The sequence below is a fragment of the Schistocerca piceifrons genome, chromosome X (genome assembly GCF_021461385.2).
Source record: "Schistocerca piceifrons isolate TAMUIC-IGC-003096 chromosome X, iqSchPice1.1, whole genome shotgun sequence".
NCBI classification, from domain to species: Eukaryota; Metazoa; Arthropoda; class Insecta; order Orthoptera; family Acrididae; genus Schistocerca; species Schistocerca piceifrons.
Genome location: NC_060149.1, coordinates 532,541,214 through 532,563,714, shown reverse-complemented (window position 1 = coordinate 532,563,714; position 22,501 = coordinate 532,541,214). Strand labels below are relative to the sequence as shown.

At 37.3% G+C, this 22,501-nt stretch overlaps 1 protein-coding gene across 1 annotated transcript in view; it reads right to left on the bottom strand.

Moving 5' to 3' along the window:
* The window catches only part of LOC124721714 (adenosine 3'-phospho 5'-phosphosulfate transporter 1), a 98,027-nt gene that overhangs the window by 65,076 nt on the left and 10,450 nt on the right, over positions 1-22,501 (bottom strand). Inside the window, exon 4 of the mRNA XM_047246802.1 lies at positions 19,490-19,714. Coding sequence (XP_047102758.1) covers positions 19,490-19,714 — 225 coding nt within the window. The remainder of the gene's footprint in view (positions 1-19,489; positions 19,715-22,501) is intronic.

Sequence of the window (22,501 nt, the reverse complement as noted above, 5' to 3'; positions counted from 1 at the left end):
AGTATTTTTGTGAGCCATTTCATTACTGTGGATGACGTGTGGGTTCACCAGTTTATGTAATAAATGATACAGCAATCAAAACTGCAGGTGGAAGGCGATGGCCTTGTACTAAAAAGGATGAAGTTGTCTTCTTCTTCTTCTTCTTTATTATTGACAGGAGAATGATTGAAATACCTGTCCAGCCATCATGATTTGGATAATGTCTATCCACCTCAATCCTCCTCCAACTTAGCTTGTGCTCTGTCTCTTAGGGCCTCATTGTCAATGAGATGATAAATTCTATTTTTATTCCCTTGCAGTATCAGCTATGGGGAACTGATGAAACAATAATGACTGTTTATTACTGGAAAGGTTTTTCATCAAGTTGGTAGTTTTGAATGACCATTCACTGCAACAGTATTTTTATATCATGCTGGTTTTATATACAGTGTTGTATCATACACAGTTTATTTAAATCACTGGTATGCAAGTGGTTTTAAGTACCTCATGTAAAACGGGGAACAATGTCACACTGAAACCAGACTGTCGACAAGTGTTACCAGGAGCTTCTGAAATGTTATCTGATATACAGGCTGCGTACAGTAGCCAGACTGAAGGATATTTTTTTCCTTACACACTTGAGAATATTGCCTCAAAAACTTTTTTAAATATTTTACTAAAACCCAATGATCTAAGAATAAATTACTGTGCACAGGGAAATAAATCTTGATACTTATTAATTGGACTACTTAACTGCCACTAAAATGCATGGATGCTGGTTGCTAACAATGTGGCCAAAATATTACAGTATTCTGTTAATCTACACTTTACTTTTAAGCAATTAATTATTGGCAGTTATGAGGAAATATATAAAGGAAAATGTATATAAAATTGTACAAAAACTGTTCTTGAACAAAGATGGTGCATTTGCATGCAACACTTGCAGCTTTTCAATTGTGGTTTGAAGAACATGATAAAATTCTTCACCACCTCTTTCTAGCACAATAATAATCTCAATATTATTGAACCACTATGTCCATATTACACACAAGCTGTGAAAATATATACTTCAACCAAACACTGTATCCTCTCTAGAGTGCACATTATTAACTGAATAGACACTGCAGACTCTGGAGACACTGGAAGGTTTCAGATCAATTATATAATGGTAAGACAAAGATTTAAAAGAAAGGAGGGAAGATAAGTGTTTAAAGCAATTCCAGAGCCAGATTTTAAAATGTATGACATTCACAGAGGCATATGTGGACTCTGGCCATAGTTTATTGGTTATGAACTGTAGATTAAAACTGATTAAATTACAAAAAGGTAGAAAATTAAGTAGATGGAACCTGGATAAGCAACAAGAACCAGAGGTTGTTGAGAGTTTCAAAGAGACCACTAGGCAACAATTGACCGGAATAGGGGAAAGGAATTCAATGGAAAATGATTGAGAGATGCAATAGTGAAGGCAACAGAGGATGCAACAGGTAAAAAGTCAAGGTGAAGTAGAAATCCTTGAATATCATAGGAGATATTTAATTTTATTGATGAAAGGATTAATATAAAAATGCAGCTAATGAAGCAGGTGAAAAGTAATACAAATGTCTAAAAAATAGGACTGACGAAGTTCAAATGGGTAAGCAGAAATGACTAGAGGAGGGGAGGGCAACTGGTGGCCACATGCAGCCCACTAAGGGTTTCTGTGTGACCTGCCAAGACAATCAGCAAGATCACCCTTGAACCAGATTTCCTTCTCATGTGCAACCGAGGACTTCCACTTGGACGGCCATGTCAATGCACATGTGCACTGTAGAAACTAATCACACAAACAAAGTTAACACTTGGCATAGTAGCTTATGTGAGTTGTTATAAAGGTATTTTCCATTTAATTATTGGCATGCAGTCAGATCACACTGTGAAAGACATATTTAATGCTGTGGCATTATGTGGCTTTTAATATTATGCTAAAGAATTCTATGTATGAAGAAATTTGCTGGAAAGATGTTTCCTACATCTAGATTCGCATATACTTGTGAAGCAAGTTTTTCTTGCTTAAAGAACAAGAAGAAGACGAGTGAATGTAGGCTCCCAGGTGGTCTTTGACGGACAGTAACTCGCAAGCTGTGATGGGGATCTCAACAAGCAATCTCAGTGATGATTTAAAAATAAAATAAAATAAAATGTAGAAAAGAGTAATAGGATACATTTGCCTCATTAAATTGTTTCTAAGATTAAATCTGCTTGCAGCTATAGATGATATTACATTAGCATGATAAATAAACTAATTAACCCTTTCACTACAGTGAACTTCTATAGAAGTCAGGAGCAAATGTGCTGCTCAGCCTGTGGACTACTGCAAACGTCACGTGCAGCCCATGCCGCCCAGTTGGTGAACTGCTCCACCTCACATCATGTTTCTCCACTTCACTAGGCTCGACTTGTGTGGAAATTTGACCTATGCGCCACCTAGCGGCTTTGTTCAAAGTTTGTAGTTAAGAACAGAGTCACTAGATGGCAGTTGCAGTCAGTTTCAAAGTGCTGGTTTCACATGAGTTGCAATGCTCATTTCCCGCCCTATTTTTAATCTGAAATGACATTTTGTTAACTTCAGTTAGTTTCCACTAGAAGTGACATGGCAGATAAGCGATATACTGTGGAGGAAACTTTTTCTCTCATACTGGGTAGTGACTTTGAAGATGAAAGCAAATCATCATCAAATCTGACTATGAACATGAAACACCTATTGCAGCTGCTTCTTCATCAGGTACACGTGCTACCCCAGCTGTTCCACTGACATCCCCCGACTTGGATTTGTGCACTGACACAACACACAATATCAAAAATGTGTGATTTGTATAAATACTTTCCCGAATAAATATATAGTACGAAGTCCAATAATTGTGATAACACTGCGAGTGTGAAAGCAGGACAGACTAGTGCCGTGGGCAGTGCGAAAAATATGCCGTACAGCGGGCACGGCCTGGCGCTCGTCCACAGTGCACGATGCAACAATCACAGCACCAGAGTGAAAGGGTTAAAACAGCCACTATTTTATTTATATTTGTTGAATTATGGTAAAATTTATACTTTTCCTGAAATTAAATGTTAACTAAGGAATGCAATCATTTTAGAAAGAGTGGCCCTCTGCTAAACTCCACTTCCACAGTGTGGCCCCTGAGTCAAAACAATTGCCCACCCCTGGGCTACAGGACAAATGCAATACTACAGAAGTATGTATAACCAGATGAAAGCTGTATCAGCTATAAATGAGGCCTCTGTAGAAAAGAGTAGCAGCTGTATGAATATCAAATGCTCAGTTGGAAAAGCAGGATGTAGCAAAGAAGAGACAGCTGACATGAGTATATAGAGGGGCTATACAAGGAAAATGAACATGAAGGTAATATTATGCACTGAAAGACCTAAGTCAAAACAAGAGCCCTGCAGTAGACAACATTCCCTCAGGACTGCTGCTTTCTTTCAGAGAGCCATGCAAGACAAAAATATTCCACTTGGCTTGAAAGATATGAGACTGGGAAGGCCCTCAGACTTTAAGAAGAATGTAATAATTCCAGTTCTAAAGAAAGAAGTTGCTGACAGGTGTGAATATTACTGAACTATCAGCTTAAAAATATTGACTCATATTATTTACAGAAGAATGGAAAAATTGGTAGAGCCAAACTCTGGGAAGCTCAGTCTGATTTCCAGTTGACTGTAGGAACACACAAGGCAATGCTGATTCTAAGACATATAAGAATGACAAACCTATGGTCATAGCATTTGTAGACTTAGAGAAAGCTTTGGACAATGTTGACTGGAATACACTCTTTGAAATTCTGATCATAGCAAGGGTAAAATACAAGTAACAAAAGGTTATTTAGAACTAGACAGGAATCAGATGGTGGTTATGAATTGTAGGGCATGGATGGGAAGCAGCAGTTGAGAAGAGAGAGAATCCAGGGTGCATTCTATCCCCAATGTCATTCAATCTGTACACTAAGCAAGCATTAAAGGAAACTAAAGAATAAATTGGAGAAGGAATTAAACTTCAGGGGAAAGAAATAAAAACTTTGTGCTTTACACAAGACCTCGTAATCACATCAGAAGTGCAACGGACTTGGAAGAGTAGTTGAACGGAATGGACAGTGTCTTGAAAGAAGGGTATAAGATGATTATCAACAGAAGCACAACAATAGTAATAGAATGTAACTGAATTAAATCAGGCAATACTGAGGGAATTACATTAGGCAATAAGGCATTAAAAGTGACAGACAAGATTTGCTATTTGGGCAGTAAAATAACTGATTGCAGAAGTAGAGAGGATACAAATGTAGACTGGCAATGGCCAAAAAGTCGTTTCTGAATAGAAGTGAAATTTATTGACATCAAATATAAATTTGAGTATTAGGAAGTTTTTTCTAAAGGTATCAGTCTGGCGTATGGCCTTGTATGGAAGTGAAATGTGGATGAGAAGTAGTTCAGAGAAGAAGAGAAGGGATGCTTTTGAAATGTGGTGCTACAGATGAATGCTGAAGACTAGAGATTGGTAGATCATTTAACTAATGAGGATGTACTGAATAGAACTGGGAAGAAAAGAAATTTGCAGCACAACTTCACTTTAAAAAAAGGGATCAATTGATACGATACATTTTGAGACGTTAAGGAATCACAAATTTAGTATAGGAGGGAAGTGTTGGGGGTAAAAATTGTGGAGGGAGACTAAAATATGAATGCAGTAGGCAAGTTCAAATGGATGTAGACTGCGGTAGTTTTTTGGAGATTATGAGAGATGCACAGGGTACAGCAGCATGGACAGCTGCATGAAATCACTATTAAGATTAAAGGTGATAACAGCAACAGACTCTGCAGTGAACAATACAAAGACAACAAAGTACTAATTCAATAACTGAGGACACACTATAATGCATTGGATATTCATTTGCATGTTGCTGATGTAGAGTTAGCATTTTGATTAATTAGTCCACAACCTGCATGTCTTACATTCTGAATGATACAAGTAATTGCAGAATAGTTTAATTTGATATACTAAATCAATTACTTTCAGAAATAGCACAGTGAAATATACCACTGAGAAAAGATATCATTGCAAGGGAAAGTGTTACGTGAAAACTGCACCAGTAAAAATGAATCCAAAAGTGCGTACAACTGCATGTGACACAAAAATGATAAAAGGTATTTAGTGTAGCAAATGTTAATGTTGGTCCCATGATAAATGTTCCAAAGTAAGCATAAAAAATTATAAATAAAATATATTACTGCTCTGAGGTATAAGGTCACATTTTTTGGAAAGAAAATACATGTGTCTTTATCAAAAGAAGATCATAATCAAAAATGTGGTGTAAACAAAATGGACATGATGATTCACTCTACAAAATGTATCTTGTCAAAAAGACGATAGTTTTAATCACCAGGAATCTTTGAACGACATCTCAACTTCACGCAGTTATATCCATGTCTTCAAGAGCTATGTCATATTAGTTTTTCAAAGGCATATGATAAATGCACAATGAGCAGCTTTTCAGCAGTCCACAAATGGCTATAAAAGACAGTCGAATTTTTTTGTGGCAGTCATGCACGCAACATATCAGAATTATTGACAAGCCATGTTCATCACATTGTTTCATATTTCTAGCATTGTAAAACATGGAGCAAATTTTGACAGTGTCACCATGTGTTAATGAAGAATACTCTGATCCCACACAAAATGTTTGTGTTGTTCTCTTAGAAGGTGCCAATAACATCTACAGAAATGAAGACAGTTCCTTCATTAAAAAAATTCTTCCTCATGTTTCAGTTTCTGCATTTCACCAATGTAATTGCAACAACTTTGCCTCTATGGTATGACCTACTAGTCATGCATAAACAAAGAAATAGACTAATTTGAAACTGAAAAGCCTCTGCCCAAAATTTATAAGTGTTAAGTTGTTAAACATTAGCAGTTACGAAAGGAACTGTTTCCCATTGTATGGTGTGCTACTCAACAAATGTGGCAAAAGAGTGCTAGCTTTTGAGATAAGGACTCTTGAGGAGATATCTCTCATTAATGAAAGCAGAAATAAATGTTATTGCACTCAGTGCTCCTACACAGAAAAGTTAATGCAGTAGACCAACTCTCATCGCATTTTGTTTAAAAGCTTACAGTGTGGGAATGTAACATAGAAATACAGACTTGCGCAGGTACCAGAAATTTTGGGCAATGTAAGGTTATTTGATTAATTTAGTTTGTAAAAAATAGCTTCATAATGCATCCAAGCATAGATGGCCTATCAACAGGGCTCACAAACTGGAAGTATTCCTGTGTAACACAAATTCTTTAAAAGTTATGTGCTTAAATAAACACTGGCTTAAAACTGATCAATATCAATGTTCATATTTTTATTTACTTACATTGGGATTTGAAAACCAATTAAGATAAAATAGTACATGAAATCATCTTTATTTGGATGGATTACTAGTTTTGGTTAACAATCTAGCCATTTTAAGATCTAAGATATAAAACAGATTCTTTCTCATGTTAGCAACATAACATTGTAGCAGGGTTCAAGAGTATATGCATGAATTAATTACAGAATATGAAAAGAATCACCTGAATTTAAAAAATCATAACTATTATATTATTCAAAATATGCGTGTGAACAATGTACTGTTGGAAAGAGAGTTTTACATGGTTCCCGCTAGCTAGCAACAGTGTGCGCCCACTTCAGTTCTATTAAAAATGGTTTACGAACAAGAGAAAGTGTTTTTTGTTCCACGTTTTGCTAGGTGTGGGTCAGTAATAAGTGTTCAGTGTGACTTTTGTACTAGGTATGGTGTGGATCCTTCCACAGCACAGAACATTAGACACTGACATGAACAATTCCAAGAAACAGATGTTGACGGTATCCGCGATAGTTTCACAAGGAGTACACAGAAATCCATTCGCCGTGAAGCTCGACAGCTCAACATGTGCCCGATGTACATCTGGCGGGAGCATTGATGTTTACACATGAAACCATACAAAATTCAACTACTGCAAACTCTTCATGAACGTGACACAAGCAACAACATGTGGAGTTCTGTAATTTCATTCTTGGCCAGATGGAGGATGACAGTTTTCTTCCACACTTAGTGTTTAGTGACAAGGCAACATTCCATTTAAATGGAAAGGTGAACCATCATTATCCCAACTATTATTCAACCAGGTCCTGGACAAAGTAATGAGAGAATGGGAAAAAGTACTGAAAACTCAAGGACTCTGGAAACCAACATGACAAGGAATATGCTGGGACAAAAGAGAAATATCAAACCTAGCTTTAACCTGGTCATATTATCAGACAACAAAGCAACAGCAACCAAACAAATAGAGGCACTAAAAGAATGCACAGAAAATTTAGGCTGCAAATCTCTTTCGGAAGTCTCTTTTTTTCTGCCCAAAATTAAACATAACAAAATTAGACACAAAATACGGCAAAATAAACATAGATACACACTTCAATTATCTAGGTGAAATCCTTGAACCTACAGGATCGTACAGAACATTAGACTACAAAAAATGAAGAGAGCGTTCGGTGGCAAGACACAGCACGTATATAATAAAAATGAATGTCCATTTATACTAAAGTCAGACACTACAACACAGTAATCAAGCCTTAAATACTGTGTACAAGTGAGATGATAACATTCCATACAAAAAGTAACATGGAAAGTCTACTGAAATAAGAAAAGAAAATCACGAGGAAAATTCTCGGCCCAGAGCTGACAGAAGAGGGATACAGATTCCACTCTAGGAAAACTACAGAGAAGATGTCAAACATGGCAGCAGAAGTCAGAAAAAGGAGGTTGAAGTTCTATGGGCACATCATCAGGCTATCACCAAAATGACTCACCAAGAGAATACTCACATAATTACAAGGGGTCAAATCAACAATGGCAAAAACAGCTAGGAGTTTTTAGCAGCTGGCTATAGGATGTATACAAAATCTATATGTTCTAATAAGATTTTAAGGAACAATATGTAACTATATTCAAAACTAAATAGTTGATATCAATGCAGCTCATTTTATAGTTAAACCAACAAGGCTTTAACGATAATAACTAGCATTATAGAAGTCTCTGGTATTATATAAACCAAGTGATGTTACATGTCCTACATTAAAAAATGTTGTTCTTTTATAATGTACATTGTCGTACATTTTATACTCTTTTTAGGTTAATAATTGTATAATCTGTTGTTATTTCCTATTACTGTCACAATAATGGAAAAACTATCTGCCATTAGTCTTACCCTAACTGTGGTTTGTCCATATTATTGTATGTTGGCGACATTCCTTATATACTGAGACAGTGGCTAAGGCTGGTAATCCTCTGTAAATGTATCAACATGATAAACTATTACATCAAATAATATTGTTTGGTTCATATAGTGCCAGCAGACTTCAATCCTGCTCATTATTACTATTAACGTCATGTTGGTTTAAATATAAGATGAGCTGTATTGAGTCAGGCAGCAGTAGCCAACCGCGACAGACGTAGCAACAGATAAGTAAACCGCTTTTGTGACATGAATTTTATTATATCTGTGTGCTTTAATAGTTTAGTTTCTTGAGTTTCTGCGTTTAAATTTAAAATCTAATAGCCACAGTTCACGCGTTTTCGTTTGCGTCAGAAAGTAAATCAATTTTGTGACATATTACAAGTTCCTTATCAGGGGCAAACTATTCAGTTTCACCTGAGTGCTTCGGTAGTTAGGTTTTTGAATATCTGCATATTACTAGACACAGTTCGTGCATTTTTGTCAGGGTCTACAGTAGAGTTGCGCAGCACGTGCCGATAGTCTGTTTATCTGTGTAGTTTAGTTTTCCACGGTCTTTATTATGGACAGGGGCTGCTATTGTTGTGTGCAGATGCAAGCTGAGTTGGTAACACTTTGTTCTCAGCTTCATGCTGTGATGGCTTCAGTTACACAGCTTGAGGCTGCAGTGGATGGGCACCACTGTTGTGGGCTGGCCATGGGGATCCAACGGATGTCCAGTGTGTCAGAGTCCTCCGATCAGTCCTCACCAGTGGCCAGCCCAGTTACTGCTCGCACTGAGGTTGACCACTCACCTGTGGTTGAGTGGGAGGTCGCCCCGGGGCAAAGCAGGCGCCAAAAGACTTCCCAGGCGGCTGCACATAAGGCCTCCCCGGTTTGTCTGACAAACAGGTTCCAGGTGCTGTCTGTGGCTGACAATGTCGCTGAGCCAGATGCTGTCGCTTGTCCTGTTTCAGAAGAAACCACTCAGCCTGCAAGATCTGGACAATGGCAGAGGGTGGGATTATTGGTAGTTGGGAGCTCCAACGTTGGGTGTGTTATGGGGCCCCTTAGAGGCTTGGCTGACAAGAAGGGTAACAAAACCAATGTGCACTCCGTGTGCATACCGGGTTGAATTATTCCAGATGTGGAAAGGGTCCTCCTGGATGCCATGAAGAGCACAAGGTGCAGCCAACTGCAGGTGATTGCTCATGTCAGTACCAATGATGTGTGTCACTTTGGATCAGAAGAGATACTCTCTGGTTTCGAGCGGCTAAAAGAAGTGGTAAAGGCTGTCAATCTTGCTTGCAAGATGTAAGCAGAGCTGACCATTTGCAGCATTGTCGACAGGACCGATTGCGGACCTCTTGTACAGAGCCAAGTGGAGGGTCTGAATCAGAGGCTCAAACAGTTCTGTGACCATGTGGGCTGCAGATTCCTTGACTTGTGCCAAATGGTGGTTGGGTTTCAGGTTCCGCTGAATAGGTCAGGTGTCCACTACACGCAGGAGGCGGCTACACGGGTAACAGGGGCTGTGTGGCGTGGACTGGGCAGTTTTTTAGGTTAGAGGGTCTCGGGGAAAAACAAGAAGGGCTTCAGTCACAAAGGGAGCAGGCTGAACACAGGAAGAACGCAGATAAAGGAACCATTGGTATAACAGTTGTAAATTGTCGTAGCTGTGTTGGGAAAGTACCAGAGCTCCAAGCGTTAATAGAAAGCACTGATGCTCAAATCGTTAGAGGCACTGAAAGCTGGCTAAAGCCAGACATAAGCTCAGCCGAAATTTTTGCAAAGAACCTAATGGTGTTCCAAAAGGATAGGCTAAACACGGTTGGCGGTGGCGTGTTTGTTGCTGTCAGAAGTAGTTTAACTTGTCGCGAAATTGAAGTAGATACTTCCTGTGAGTTAGTATGGACAAAGGTCATTGTCGGCAACCAGAATAAAATAATAATTGGATCCTTTTACCAACCTCCCAATTCGGATCATACAGTTGCTGAAAGGTTCAAAGAAAACTTGAGTTTGATTTCAAACACGTACCCGACTCATACGATAATAGTTGGTGGTGACTTTAATTTACCCTCAATATGTTGGCAGAAATACAGGGTGATTCAAAAAGAATACCACAACTTTAGGAATTTAAAACTCTGCAACGACAAAAGGCAGAGCTAAGCACTATCTGTCGGCAAATTAAGGGAGCTATAAAGTTTCATTTAGTTGTACATTTGTTCGCTTGAGGCGCTGTTGACTAGGCGTCAGCGTCAGTTGATGCTAAGATGGCGACCGCTCAACAGAAAGCTTTTTGTGTTATTGAGTACGGCAGAAGTGAATCGACGACAGTTGTTCAGCGTGCACTGAGAATCCGCGGGCAACAACTCAGTATGAACGTGACTCGCCTAAGGTGAACGTTTTCTGTGCCATTTCAGCCAATAAAGTTTTTGGTCCCTTTTTCTTCGAAGGTGCTACTGTAACTGGACTACAGTATCTGGAGATGTTAGAGAATTGGCTGTTCCCTCAGCTCGAACAAGAAGCACAACAATTCATGTTTCAGCAGGATGGAGCGCCACCACATTGGCACTTATCTGTCCGTAAATACCTGAACGTCAACTACCCGAGGCGATGGATCAGCTGCCAGGCAGCCCGTGGCAGAGCACTTCATCACTGGCCTCCAAGAAGCCCTGATCTTACCCCCTGCGATTTTTTCTTATGGGGGTATGTTAAGGATATGGTGTTTCGGCCACCTCTCCCAGCCACCATTGATTATTTGAAACGAGAAATAACAGTAGCTATCCAAACTGTTACACCTGATATGCTACAGAGAGTGTGGAACGAGTTGGAGTATCGGGTTGATATTGCTTGTGTGTCTGGAGGGGGCCATATTGAACATCTCTGAACTTGTTTTTGAGTGAAAAAAAACCTTTTTAAATATCTTTGTAATGATGTATAACAGAAGGTTATATTATGTTTCTTTCATTAAATACACATTTTTAAAGTTGTGGTATTCTTTTTGAATCACCCTGTACATGTTTAATTCCGGAGGTATGCATAAAATATCCTCCGAAATTGTGCTAAATGCATTCTCTGAAAATTATTTCGAGCAGTTAGTTCATGAGCCCACGCAAATAGTAAACGGTTGTGAAAGCACACTTCATCTCTTAGCAACAAATAATCCTGAGTTAATAATGAGCATCAAAACCGATTCAGGAATTAGGGAACACAGGGTTGTTGTAGTGAGATTGAATATTGTAATCCCCAAATCATAAGCAAAAAATATACCTATTCAAAACAGCAGATAAAAATTCAATTGACGCCTTCCCGAGAGACAATCTCCATTCATTCCAAATCAATAATACAAGTGTAGACCAGATGTGGCTTAAATTCAAAGAAATAGTATTGGCAGCAATTGAGAGATTTATAACAAATAAATTAACAAACGACACAGCTGATCCTCCTTGGTACACAAAATGGGTTAGAACACTGTTGCAGAAACAACGAAACAAACATGCCAAATTTAAACAGAAGCAAAATCCCCAAGATTGGTGTTCTTCTACAGAAGCTCGAAATTTAGCGTGGACTTCAATGCGAGATGCCTATAACAGTTTCCACAAGGAAACGTTGTGTTGAAACATGGCAGAAAATCCAAAGAGATTCTGGTTGTATGTGAAGTCTGTTAGCAGCAAGAAACAATCAATGCCTTCTGTGTGCGATAGAAATGGAGATACTATCGAAGACAGTGCTGCCAAAGCAGAGTTACTAAACACAGTCTTCCGAAATGCCTTCACAAAAGAAGACAAAATAAATATTCCAGAATTTGAATCAAGAACAGCTGCCAAAATGAGTAATGTAAAAGTAAATATCCTCAGAGTAGTGAAGCAACTTAAATCACTTAATAAAAGCAAGTATCCTGGTCTAGACTGTATACCAATTAGGTTCCTTTCGGAGTATGCTGATGCATTAGCTCCATACTTAAAAATCATATACAACCGTTCGCTCGACGAAAGATCCGTACCCAAAGACTGGAAAGTTGCACAGGTCACACCAATATTTAAGAAAGGTAGTTGGAGTAATCCACCGAATTACTGGCCCATATCGTTAATGTCGATATGTAGCAGGATTTTAGAACATATATTGTGTTCAAACATTATGAATTACCTCGTAGGAAACTGTCTATTGACACACAGTCAACATGGGTATAGCAAACATTGTTCCTGTGAAACACAACTAGCTCTTTATTCACATGAAGTGCTGAGTGCTATTGACAAGGGATTTCAGATCGATTCCGTATTTCTGGATTTCCGGAAGGCTTTAGACACTTTAGCACACAAGCAGCTCGTATTGAAATTGCATGCTTATGGAATATCATCTCAGTTATGTGACTGGATTTGTGATTCCCTGTCAGAGAGGTCACAGTTCATAGTAACTGACAGAAAGTCATTGTGTAAAACAGAAGTGATTTCTGGGGTTCCCCAAGGTTGTGTTATAGGCCCTTTGCTGTTCCTTATCTACATAAACAATTTGGAAAAAGTGGCAGTTGACCCTGAATAACGAAAAGTGTGAGGTCATCCATATGAGTGCTAAAAGAAACTCATTAAACTTTGGTTACACGATAAATCAGTCTAATCTAAAAGCCGTGAAGGCAACTAAATACCTAGGTATTACAATTACGAACAACTTAATTGGAAGGAACACACAAAAAATGTTGTGGGGAAGGCTAACCAAAGATTGGGTTTTATTGGCAGAACACTTAAAGATGCAACAGATCTTCTAAAGAGACTGCCTACACTACTCTTGTCCGTCCTCTTTTAGAATACTATTGTGCAGTGTGGGATCCTTACCAGATAGGACTGACGGAGTACATCGAAAAAGTTCAAAGAAAGGCAGCAAGTTTTGTATAATCGCAAAATATGGGAGCAAGTGTCACAGAAATGATACAGGATCTGGGCTGGACATCATTAAATGCAAGGCGTTTTTCGTTGTGATGGAATCTTCTCATGAAATTCCGATCACCAACTTTCTCCTCCGAATGCAAAAATATTTTGTTGACACCGACCTGCATAGGGGGGAACCATCACCACGATAAAATAGGGGGAAATCAGAGCTCATACGGAAAGATACAGGTGTTCATTCTTTCTGAGCACTACACGAGATTGGAATAATAGAGAATTGTGAAGATGGTTCAATGAACCCTCTGCCAGACACTTAAATGTGATTTGCAGAGTATCCATGTAGATGTAGATTTCAATGATCTAACTTTAAATACCTTCACATCTTGTTCCTTAAAACCTTATTAGAACATGTAGACTTTATATAAGTTATATAGCCAGGTGCTACTGGTACCTAGTGGTTTTTGCCTCAAGCAACATATCAAAACCTAGTAGCCATTAAGTCTCCATTTTGCTACAGTACCGGCCACACATGTAAATGCCAAATGTTGTGTTTTCTTGAATGTTGTAATGAGCATCAGCTGCACACCATGAGTCGAGGGACTCATTCACAAGCGTCTTAGAACACGACGTACATGGCAGACAGCAATGTGCATACAAGGTCATGAAAGCTCTCAACAAGGAAGACAGACACTGTATCACTGGACATTATACCCAATGAACAATACATAAATCATTACACAGATTTGTGGTATACACAGAAGGCCGAAGATGATACTAGAGAAAGTACATACAATGACACAGTTGATCCAATCACTATGGACAAACTACAACAGGCTTTCAAAGCATGAAAAACAGAAAAGCTAGTGGAACAGATGGAATAAACACAGAGCTAATTAAATATGGAAGGTTACCAATAGATAAAAGACTTTTACAATTAATAAATAAATGTTGGTCTAACTGCAATATCCCAGACCCTTAGTATACACCAGAAGTACTCTCTCTTTTCAAAAAAGGGAAACGTAATGACTGTAAAAACTATCATGGCACAAGTTTCCTAAACAATGGCTACAAACTATACTCAAAGATCATCTATAACTGCATGAAGAATATTACAGAAGCTATTATTTCTGAGGAACATAATGGGTTTAGATCAGGTTGTTCATGCGCAGACAATGCATTTGAAGTTAAAAACATCATAGAAAAACACAGAGAATTTAATATAGAAACCCATATGGCCTTTATACACCTTAAGAAGGCGTTTAACTGTGTGAGCTGTGATAGTCTATGGAACATTATATCTGAATGTGGATATTCCTATCACCTAAAAGAGGTAGTGAAAAGTCTCTGCGAAACACAGGTAGGAATCAATTAGAAGAAATAATTATTAACCTAGGCATTAGACAAGGATGTGGACTATCAGCTACCCTTTTTAATATTTACACTGATTTCATTCTTTGCATATGGAAATGTAAAGTAAACAAAGGAATTAAGATAATGAATGAGGAATACCTGAATGTACTTTTGTTTACTGGTGCCATTGCTATTATTCAAATGAATAAAGAAGACCTGCAAAGATCAGTATACCAACTAAACAAAATTTGCAAGAAGCACAACTTCAAAATCTCTAGTAACAAAATAAAAATAATAGCATTCAGAGGAAAATATCCAGTCGATCAAAAATTGTTTAGGATAGTTCAGTTTTACAACAAGTGTCTCAAATCTCTTATTTAGGCTGTGCTGGAAGTTTTGATTTGGACCCTGACACTGAAAATGAAATATACAAATTCCAAGCTGTCTGTGGTACCATTAGCAGAACATTGTACCATAATGTATAAATAGAAACCATCATGAAGTTCTATAAAGTAAAGGCAGTTCCAGTGTTAGCCTACAGAAATGAAAGCTGGGTTACCATTTTTTAAAATAACAAGAAAATAAAATTCAGACAGCAGAGACGAGGTTCCTAAGAAAGACGCACAAGAAAATATATGATTATAAATGAAGATATTAAAACAGAATTGAATATTTACAGCATGAATGAAAAAATTCAAAAATATTGCGAAGATTGGAAACAACACCTCATGTGAATGCCAGGTTACAGAATTCCTTTGAAGATCCTGAACTACAAGCCGAATGGGAAAGAGAGATATTGGAAGAGCTAGAAAAAGAAGGGAATGATTTTGTTTGACAGTTTGGAACAGGCAACAGCCTAATCCTTGAAAGGCAGAAAAAGATGATGATGATGATGATGATGATGATGATGATGGTGATGGTATATTACAGGGTGTACACGCGGACAAGGAAAAAAAAGTTCCACGGTTTTTTATGGATATTCTAGTTAAGACGACACTTTTTCCCAGGTGAAACACACTTTTTCCATTCCAACTGACAGCATACTTTCCCTCAGAACTAGGATATTTCTCAATCCTTTGAATAGTAAGTGTTTTATACACTGGTGCAGCACATCCCAGCACTTTAGGAAATGAAACCCACCACAAAAAAGGACATGTTTTGGGAAGATCTTTGATGCACAAAAACATGTACACTGCATTTTTGATATTACCAAAGTATAAATATGAAGTCCACCCAGCAAAGCACATTAGTTTCCAAAGCAATGAAATCGAGATGTCAATGCGTTTTTGTCATTCAATCACAGCTCACGTCACGTGATCTCACCAGCGAAGACAGCTGATATTCAGAGCATAGGACATATGATGATGTCAGCATATAGCAACATCACTGTTTCTTTATAAGTTTATGTACATAGAGTCTAGCTACAAAAAAAAGCTAAGTTTTCACATATAATATAAATCTTTTTTTGCATGTGTTATCCTTTAAGATATATCAAACACAAATGTGCCAGTAAAATTTTAAATAATGACATAAATGTCTGGTCTTCTGGGTCCGAAATTTTGCTAAGTGGCTGTTCTTCAAAGTGTTAAGTTTTGAATGAGAGTAAATGCTCCACGGTTTAAGGAAGTCATCACACATTCTCACATTTAACATAATTCAACTTGCGCAAAAGGAAATTTACTTTGAAAGTAACGCTTCTCAAATCACCATTCACAATATTTTCCTGTGACTTATTAGAAATGTAGACAGTTGTGACATCATGCTACTTGAAAGCAACTTGTTGTTACAAAGTATTGCATAGTCTTTGTCCTAAAGCCTTTGGCATGTTTTGCTGTCAGCAGACGTTTATGAGCGCACTGTATTTTGTTGTCATAAATGGAGCATTTTCTTTGCAACTTAAGTTTTATTTCTGTGTTTTTCTCTCATTTGTTTTATTGCTACATATTATTTTGCTGTAGTGAGCCAAAGCAAAATTCTTTATTAGATTATCAGTTATTATCAGTCAAAATCACAAAACTTTAACTGAAAACTAAAACAACAACAAAATGCTGGAATTCTAATAACTTCCTGTGTTTTTCCCGGTTTTCTCCTGGATGAGAAAATTCCTGAGTTCTTCCCAGATTTCCCGGGGCATATACATCCTGTGTTAGCATACATACACCATATCCCTGGTATTGCATTGCTCAACATATTTGAAAATTTGTTGAATATGTTGCACAAAAAAGTTGTATCAAAAAGTCATTATTTGAGCTGACTTCAACATAGATATGAGAGCTGATGACATTGCCACTTGTCTGAAGGACTTGGTATCTACCAATGGCCTACTACTAAGTTTCAGAAAATATACTGAAGTAACAGGAGAGACTGTATCATGTACAGACAATATTGTAAGCAGTATGAATTATGGTGCCATTTTAGATTTAAGGAGGTCCAACGAATCAGCCCTTTTTGCCTCATTGTTCAATTAAGGTACAACCTATACAGCAAAAAGAGTTAGGAACCTCAGCCAGCAAAATGTGAATATATTTGTCTCTAAACTGAAAATTAGTTTTCAGTAACCACTAAATAGAGTGATTTTGTATCAGAATTCACAAGCATATTCAATGCAGGTTTCCCCTTCATAACAGTATGTGGCAAATCCAGTAAGAAATATGTGGATAACTGAAGGCATTGACATCTTTAGCATTAGAAAGAGGAAACTGCACATTGACGCAAAAAATAACCATGATGCTGAATTTCTCGTGTATGTAAACAGCCATAAACAATATTGGACAAAGTTGTTGAACAACCAAAACTAATTGCAAACAATACAATATGTCAAACCACATAAAGGAATCAAAAGCTGCATGGCAGATTGTCAAGACTGAAGGAGTAGTTAATAAAACTACTCATTTTAACCCTACATTAGAAATTTATGGGGGAACTGCTGCAAACTCAATGTATCTGAGAACAATTCAACAGATACTTTATAACTTCAAATATAAAGGGATGACTTCTCTCCTCCTCTCATAAAGTAAACATAAGGCAACACAGATATGGAGAATTTAAATTTACCTATGAATGGCTGTCATGAAGTGGCTAGCATTATATCATCCTCAAAAAGTCCTAAATTTGTGAACTGGGATGAGATTACAATAAAAACAGCACGTCATATTTAGTCCCAACTCTGTCACATAATAAATCTATCATTTGACAACAGCTACTTTCCTGACAGGTTTAATTAGGAAGAAGTTCCACCCATCCACAAAAGGGGCAGACAAAATGAGATACGAAATTTCTGCCTAGTATTAATATTGAGAATTTTCTTCTAAAATATGATAGTGAACAATATGTCATCAATCAGAAAAATATAACAAAATCTGTAACACTGATTCTCAATAATCAACAAGGATTCATGAAAGGACAAAGTACTGTGCACACTGTTAATGAACTAAAATAAGCAAATGTCTTTATAACAAGCTGTGTGTATCCAGTATCTCTAGTGATAAGGTAAACCATAAGGTGCTTCACAATATGACTGCTTATGGTTCCCACGAAAAGTCTTCAAAGCTTGTCCTCATCCTATCTAAAAAACAGATAACAGAGGATGGTTACACAACAAAAAGATGAGACAGTGTGTTCCAGCTGGCAGGAGACACAAGCAGGCATATCACAGGGATCCACACTAGGCCCATTACTGCTCCTGTATCACATAAATGACATGCCATGCAAGATAACCTCACAACTAATTCTGCATACACACAACGCAAGAGCAAATGTTTGCTATAAAACAGTTTTGAGCTAGCACAGAATACTATACAATAAGCTCATCAAGAACTTGAAATTTGGATAAATAATGATGCTATGAAACTGAACCTTATAAAAAATACAAATTGTACATTTCAGGACAAAACAAATTGCTGAATATGTATCACAGCTAAATTGTGATGGCAAGGAACTGATCACTGGAGATTATTAAAATTTCTTGGAGTTACTATAAACAAAAACTTGCCATGGAATGATAACACGGATTGCCATGGAATGATTACACAGATTGCATAGGAGGGCTATTAAACTGTTTTGTTTACGAAATGAGAGTTCTAAACAATGTAACTGACTTACCTGTTAAGAAAAAATGTTTATCATTCATATTTTATATCGGCTCTCAGATATGATATAATTTATTGGGATGATGAAAATGCAAATATCTTGAATGTTTAATCTACAAAAATCATCAGAGCTGTGATGGAAACAAACAACAGGCAATCATTGAAACCATTATTCAAAAGCCTTCACTTCATGACAGTTGCTTTTATGTTTATATATGAAATACTTCTCTTTGAAATAAAAAATGATCGTTTTTTCAAAGGAATTTCTTTTACACATGTTTATGATTCGGAGCTTAGATCAGACTATGCATAGGCTTGTCACAGACTTTTCTGGTTTGAAAATACCCCATCTATCACAAGGCATCGAATCTTAGCAATAACATATGGTCCAAGTACAAGGACTACAAACTAAAAACAAGAGAAGTCAGCAAAGTAATTAAAAAGTAGCTGTAATTACAGTGCGGAAGGTTTTACAAACAAGGAGGTGAAGCAGCAGATATTGACAATTGTTATATTGCATGGGGGGAGGGAGGGAGGGAGGGAGGGAGGGGGGGGGGAGGGAGAGGGAGAGGGAGAGGGAGAGGGAGAGAGAGAGAGAGAGAGAGAGAGAGAGAGGAGAGAGAGAGAGAGGTGAGAGTGAGTGAGTGAGTGAGTGAGTGAGAGAGAGAGAGAGAGAGAGAGAGAGAGAGAGAGAGAGAGAGAGAGAGAGGGGGGGGGGGCGCAATCATGTTTTCCTTTAACACATGTATATGTACTTCCTACATATACCTGTGTAGGCACAGAACTATATTCACTGATAAATCACCAGTATTTCAATCAAATGATTGTATATGACACGTCATTTAAAAAATTATTCTATTCTAGTGCATGAGCTGTCTGTTTCATTTATCAACAGTACATACCTGAGTAGGGAAGCTGACATATTTGAGGGCTTCATATTGGCACCAAGAACTCATTATATTAGAAAATGAGCAGTATACATATTTGTACATTGGAGCTGCATGGCGTGTTTGATTTGTTGTAAGTATATATGTGCCTGACAAAAGGAATGCTAGTATCCGGTTGACAAATACCAGAAACTGGGAGTCAGTAAAATGTCCTTTGGTACCATCACTGGCTTCATATTCCTGGAAAATTTTAAACATACAAACAACAAGAAAATAAAACACCAAGAAGAATAAAAAATTTGGTACTAGCTCTGCAGAATAAAATATTGTAAAATGACTGATAAAATATATGCTACACAACACCCATAATATTCAATGCCAATAAGCAAACCCCATTTCTAACCATCCTTACATAAAATACCACCAAGATACTGAACAATGCACAGTCAAATACTCTGGCATGGTGGTATGATAAGAGTGGGAACAAAAATTTATGAAGATGGAGGTAACATTCATATAGGTGAAGACAACATTCCCAACACAGACACTGTTATGAACAATATCATTTTATTTTAAGAAATATAGTGACCAGCCACTTTTTTATGTATTTTTATTTATGTTAATATGTGTTTCAGGCCATCATGTGTCTTCAATTGATGAAATACATATTTGAATCTTCAGTAGGTAAGTCGTTAAAATATCAACAGTAATTTGGATGCTGCAGCTGGCCTGCGCAAAATTAAAAACTTCGTTTAGTCACTACACTTTGTGAGTTGTATATTACTGGGGAAGGGGAAACTGTGAACAATATTGTTATTCTGCACATAAGGACATGAGCAACAGATATAAATACACCATTTTACTGTGCTGCAATTTTGGGAAAATGTACACCCTCACAGTAATCCTGGAAAAAAATATTTTAAAAATGCGGATACCCTCCGACAAATACAACAGAACATGAACTGGATGGAATATCCCTGAAGTATGCATTGTTCTGCTCATAGTGAAACATATCACATACAGGCTATATGTCACATAATTTTTATATGTGAACTGTGACTTTGTGAGTTACATTCAATAGCAGTTCAAGTAATGCCATGGCCTACTATGAAAAGCATACATAGTTTTAAATGTACCAGCAAATCATTAAATATATATAAAAAGGGTTTTTCAACCAATTGCAGTAAGACTTGACCCCACAAATGTCTCAGTCATTTTCAGATTCTCATTGTACTTTTAGCATTACATAACAGACCAAACGCAAACAAATGGCCATCTTGGCAGAATTCACACTTTAAAAACAGCTGAGAGGCATTCTGTGATCACCACAATATAAGAACTGTCATTTACAGATGAATTCATTCACATGTTAAGCTGTTCATGAGTTATGCATCAAGTTCAAGTGAAGTATTGGATCAAGTCTTGAACCCAGATAATTATCTTTTGTGGGTTATCACATATGCTAGCCGAGCACACCCCACTCCTAGTTGAGCAAAATTGATTCGAATGACAAATAACAAATGAAGAAAAAATATTATCCATTAAATACATAACCACAATACATTTTCAGTTTGAACTTTCAGTATTAAGACTGAAAAATTTACAGTCAATTAAGGTCTGTGACAATGGTGATCCATTTTCAAGTGAACTACCTTCATGTAAGTTGCTGAAGGTTGTCTATTACCATTCAATGAGTCCTTACTTCATTTATGCATCTTGTTCACTACAAACACAAGGGAACTGCATAATTATATTAATGTGATCCATGTCTGTTACCATTAGCACATCTTCCAACTGTTGACACAGCAAGGAAGGGGAGGAAGTATTTGCAAGTGCAGAGTCAGTTGAAACGGGTCATGTTGGTAGTGTGTAACTGCTGAGGCCAATTGCTTGTGAACTTGTGAAGCATTTTTATGGCTCATCTGTTACACTGTACAGTAAGTTTACTCATGCTGAACTCAAAAATCAGTTTGAACTCCACAGTGTCTAGGCATGGTCCTATTGAACGTAGTATGTTTTTGTATAACTCTGACTTTTAAACTGATTTACAGGTGGGCCAGATGTTCAGCATGGACTACGAACTAAAGCGCAAGTAGGCATTTTTCATGTGAAGTCTGGTTTAAACCAAAGCTACAATTTAGTGTTAAGTGCACTACCGCCAAGCATTTCACATTTATGTACAAATTCAGACACCACAAATTTTCATTTCCTACACCATTTTGCTTATGATGTCAAAACTGGTTTGCTCCCCATGCAAAATAATTGTCTCTGAACATCAAAGTTTTGTATCATGACTAACTGTATGGTGTTGCATCTTGTGTGTGGACTATCAGCATCAAGAAACAATAATCCACCAGTTATAGACTATGCTTGTTATCTCGTGTTCTCTTCTGTTTCCTCTTGTGTAAACACCTGTTCCAATGAACAGTGGTGAATTAATACTGGCAATTTATCTGGGAATGCTTGTTCACTTGTGTTCGCTTCCATTCACTTTAGTATAAAGTAGGCTTTAACAAATCATTGCCATAAATGAAAGCACCAATAAGTGAAAGAAAAAAAAAATCACTGAATAATAGGAGATTGGACTTCAGTCCTTTTGATTTCTAGTCTGGTTCTTATCCAATGATCCACAGTTCTATAAATAACAGTAATAAGTTATTTATCAAACAGAAGCTGCACTAAGCCACAGAAACAAACATTGGATATACATGAGAGAGTGCTAATTCAGAAGTAAACACAGATAATTCAGTGGTAGACTACATTACTCATTAGTTGAAGTTATGAATAATAAATAACAAATAATTATTTGTATTCATAGCATTGAATACTATCTTGTGAATAATTATTTTCAACGGACTTGTTATTCAAATAGTTATCTATGTAGAAAGTTATTCAAATGATGCCCAACCCTGGCCCTATTTGACTTGCCACAGGAATCTCCCATACTCCACAAAAATATATAACAAATTTAACCCATTTATTCGCTTGTGAGACAGCCTGAGGTAGTACAATTGCCCTGCCCAAAAA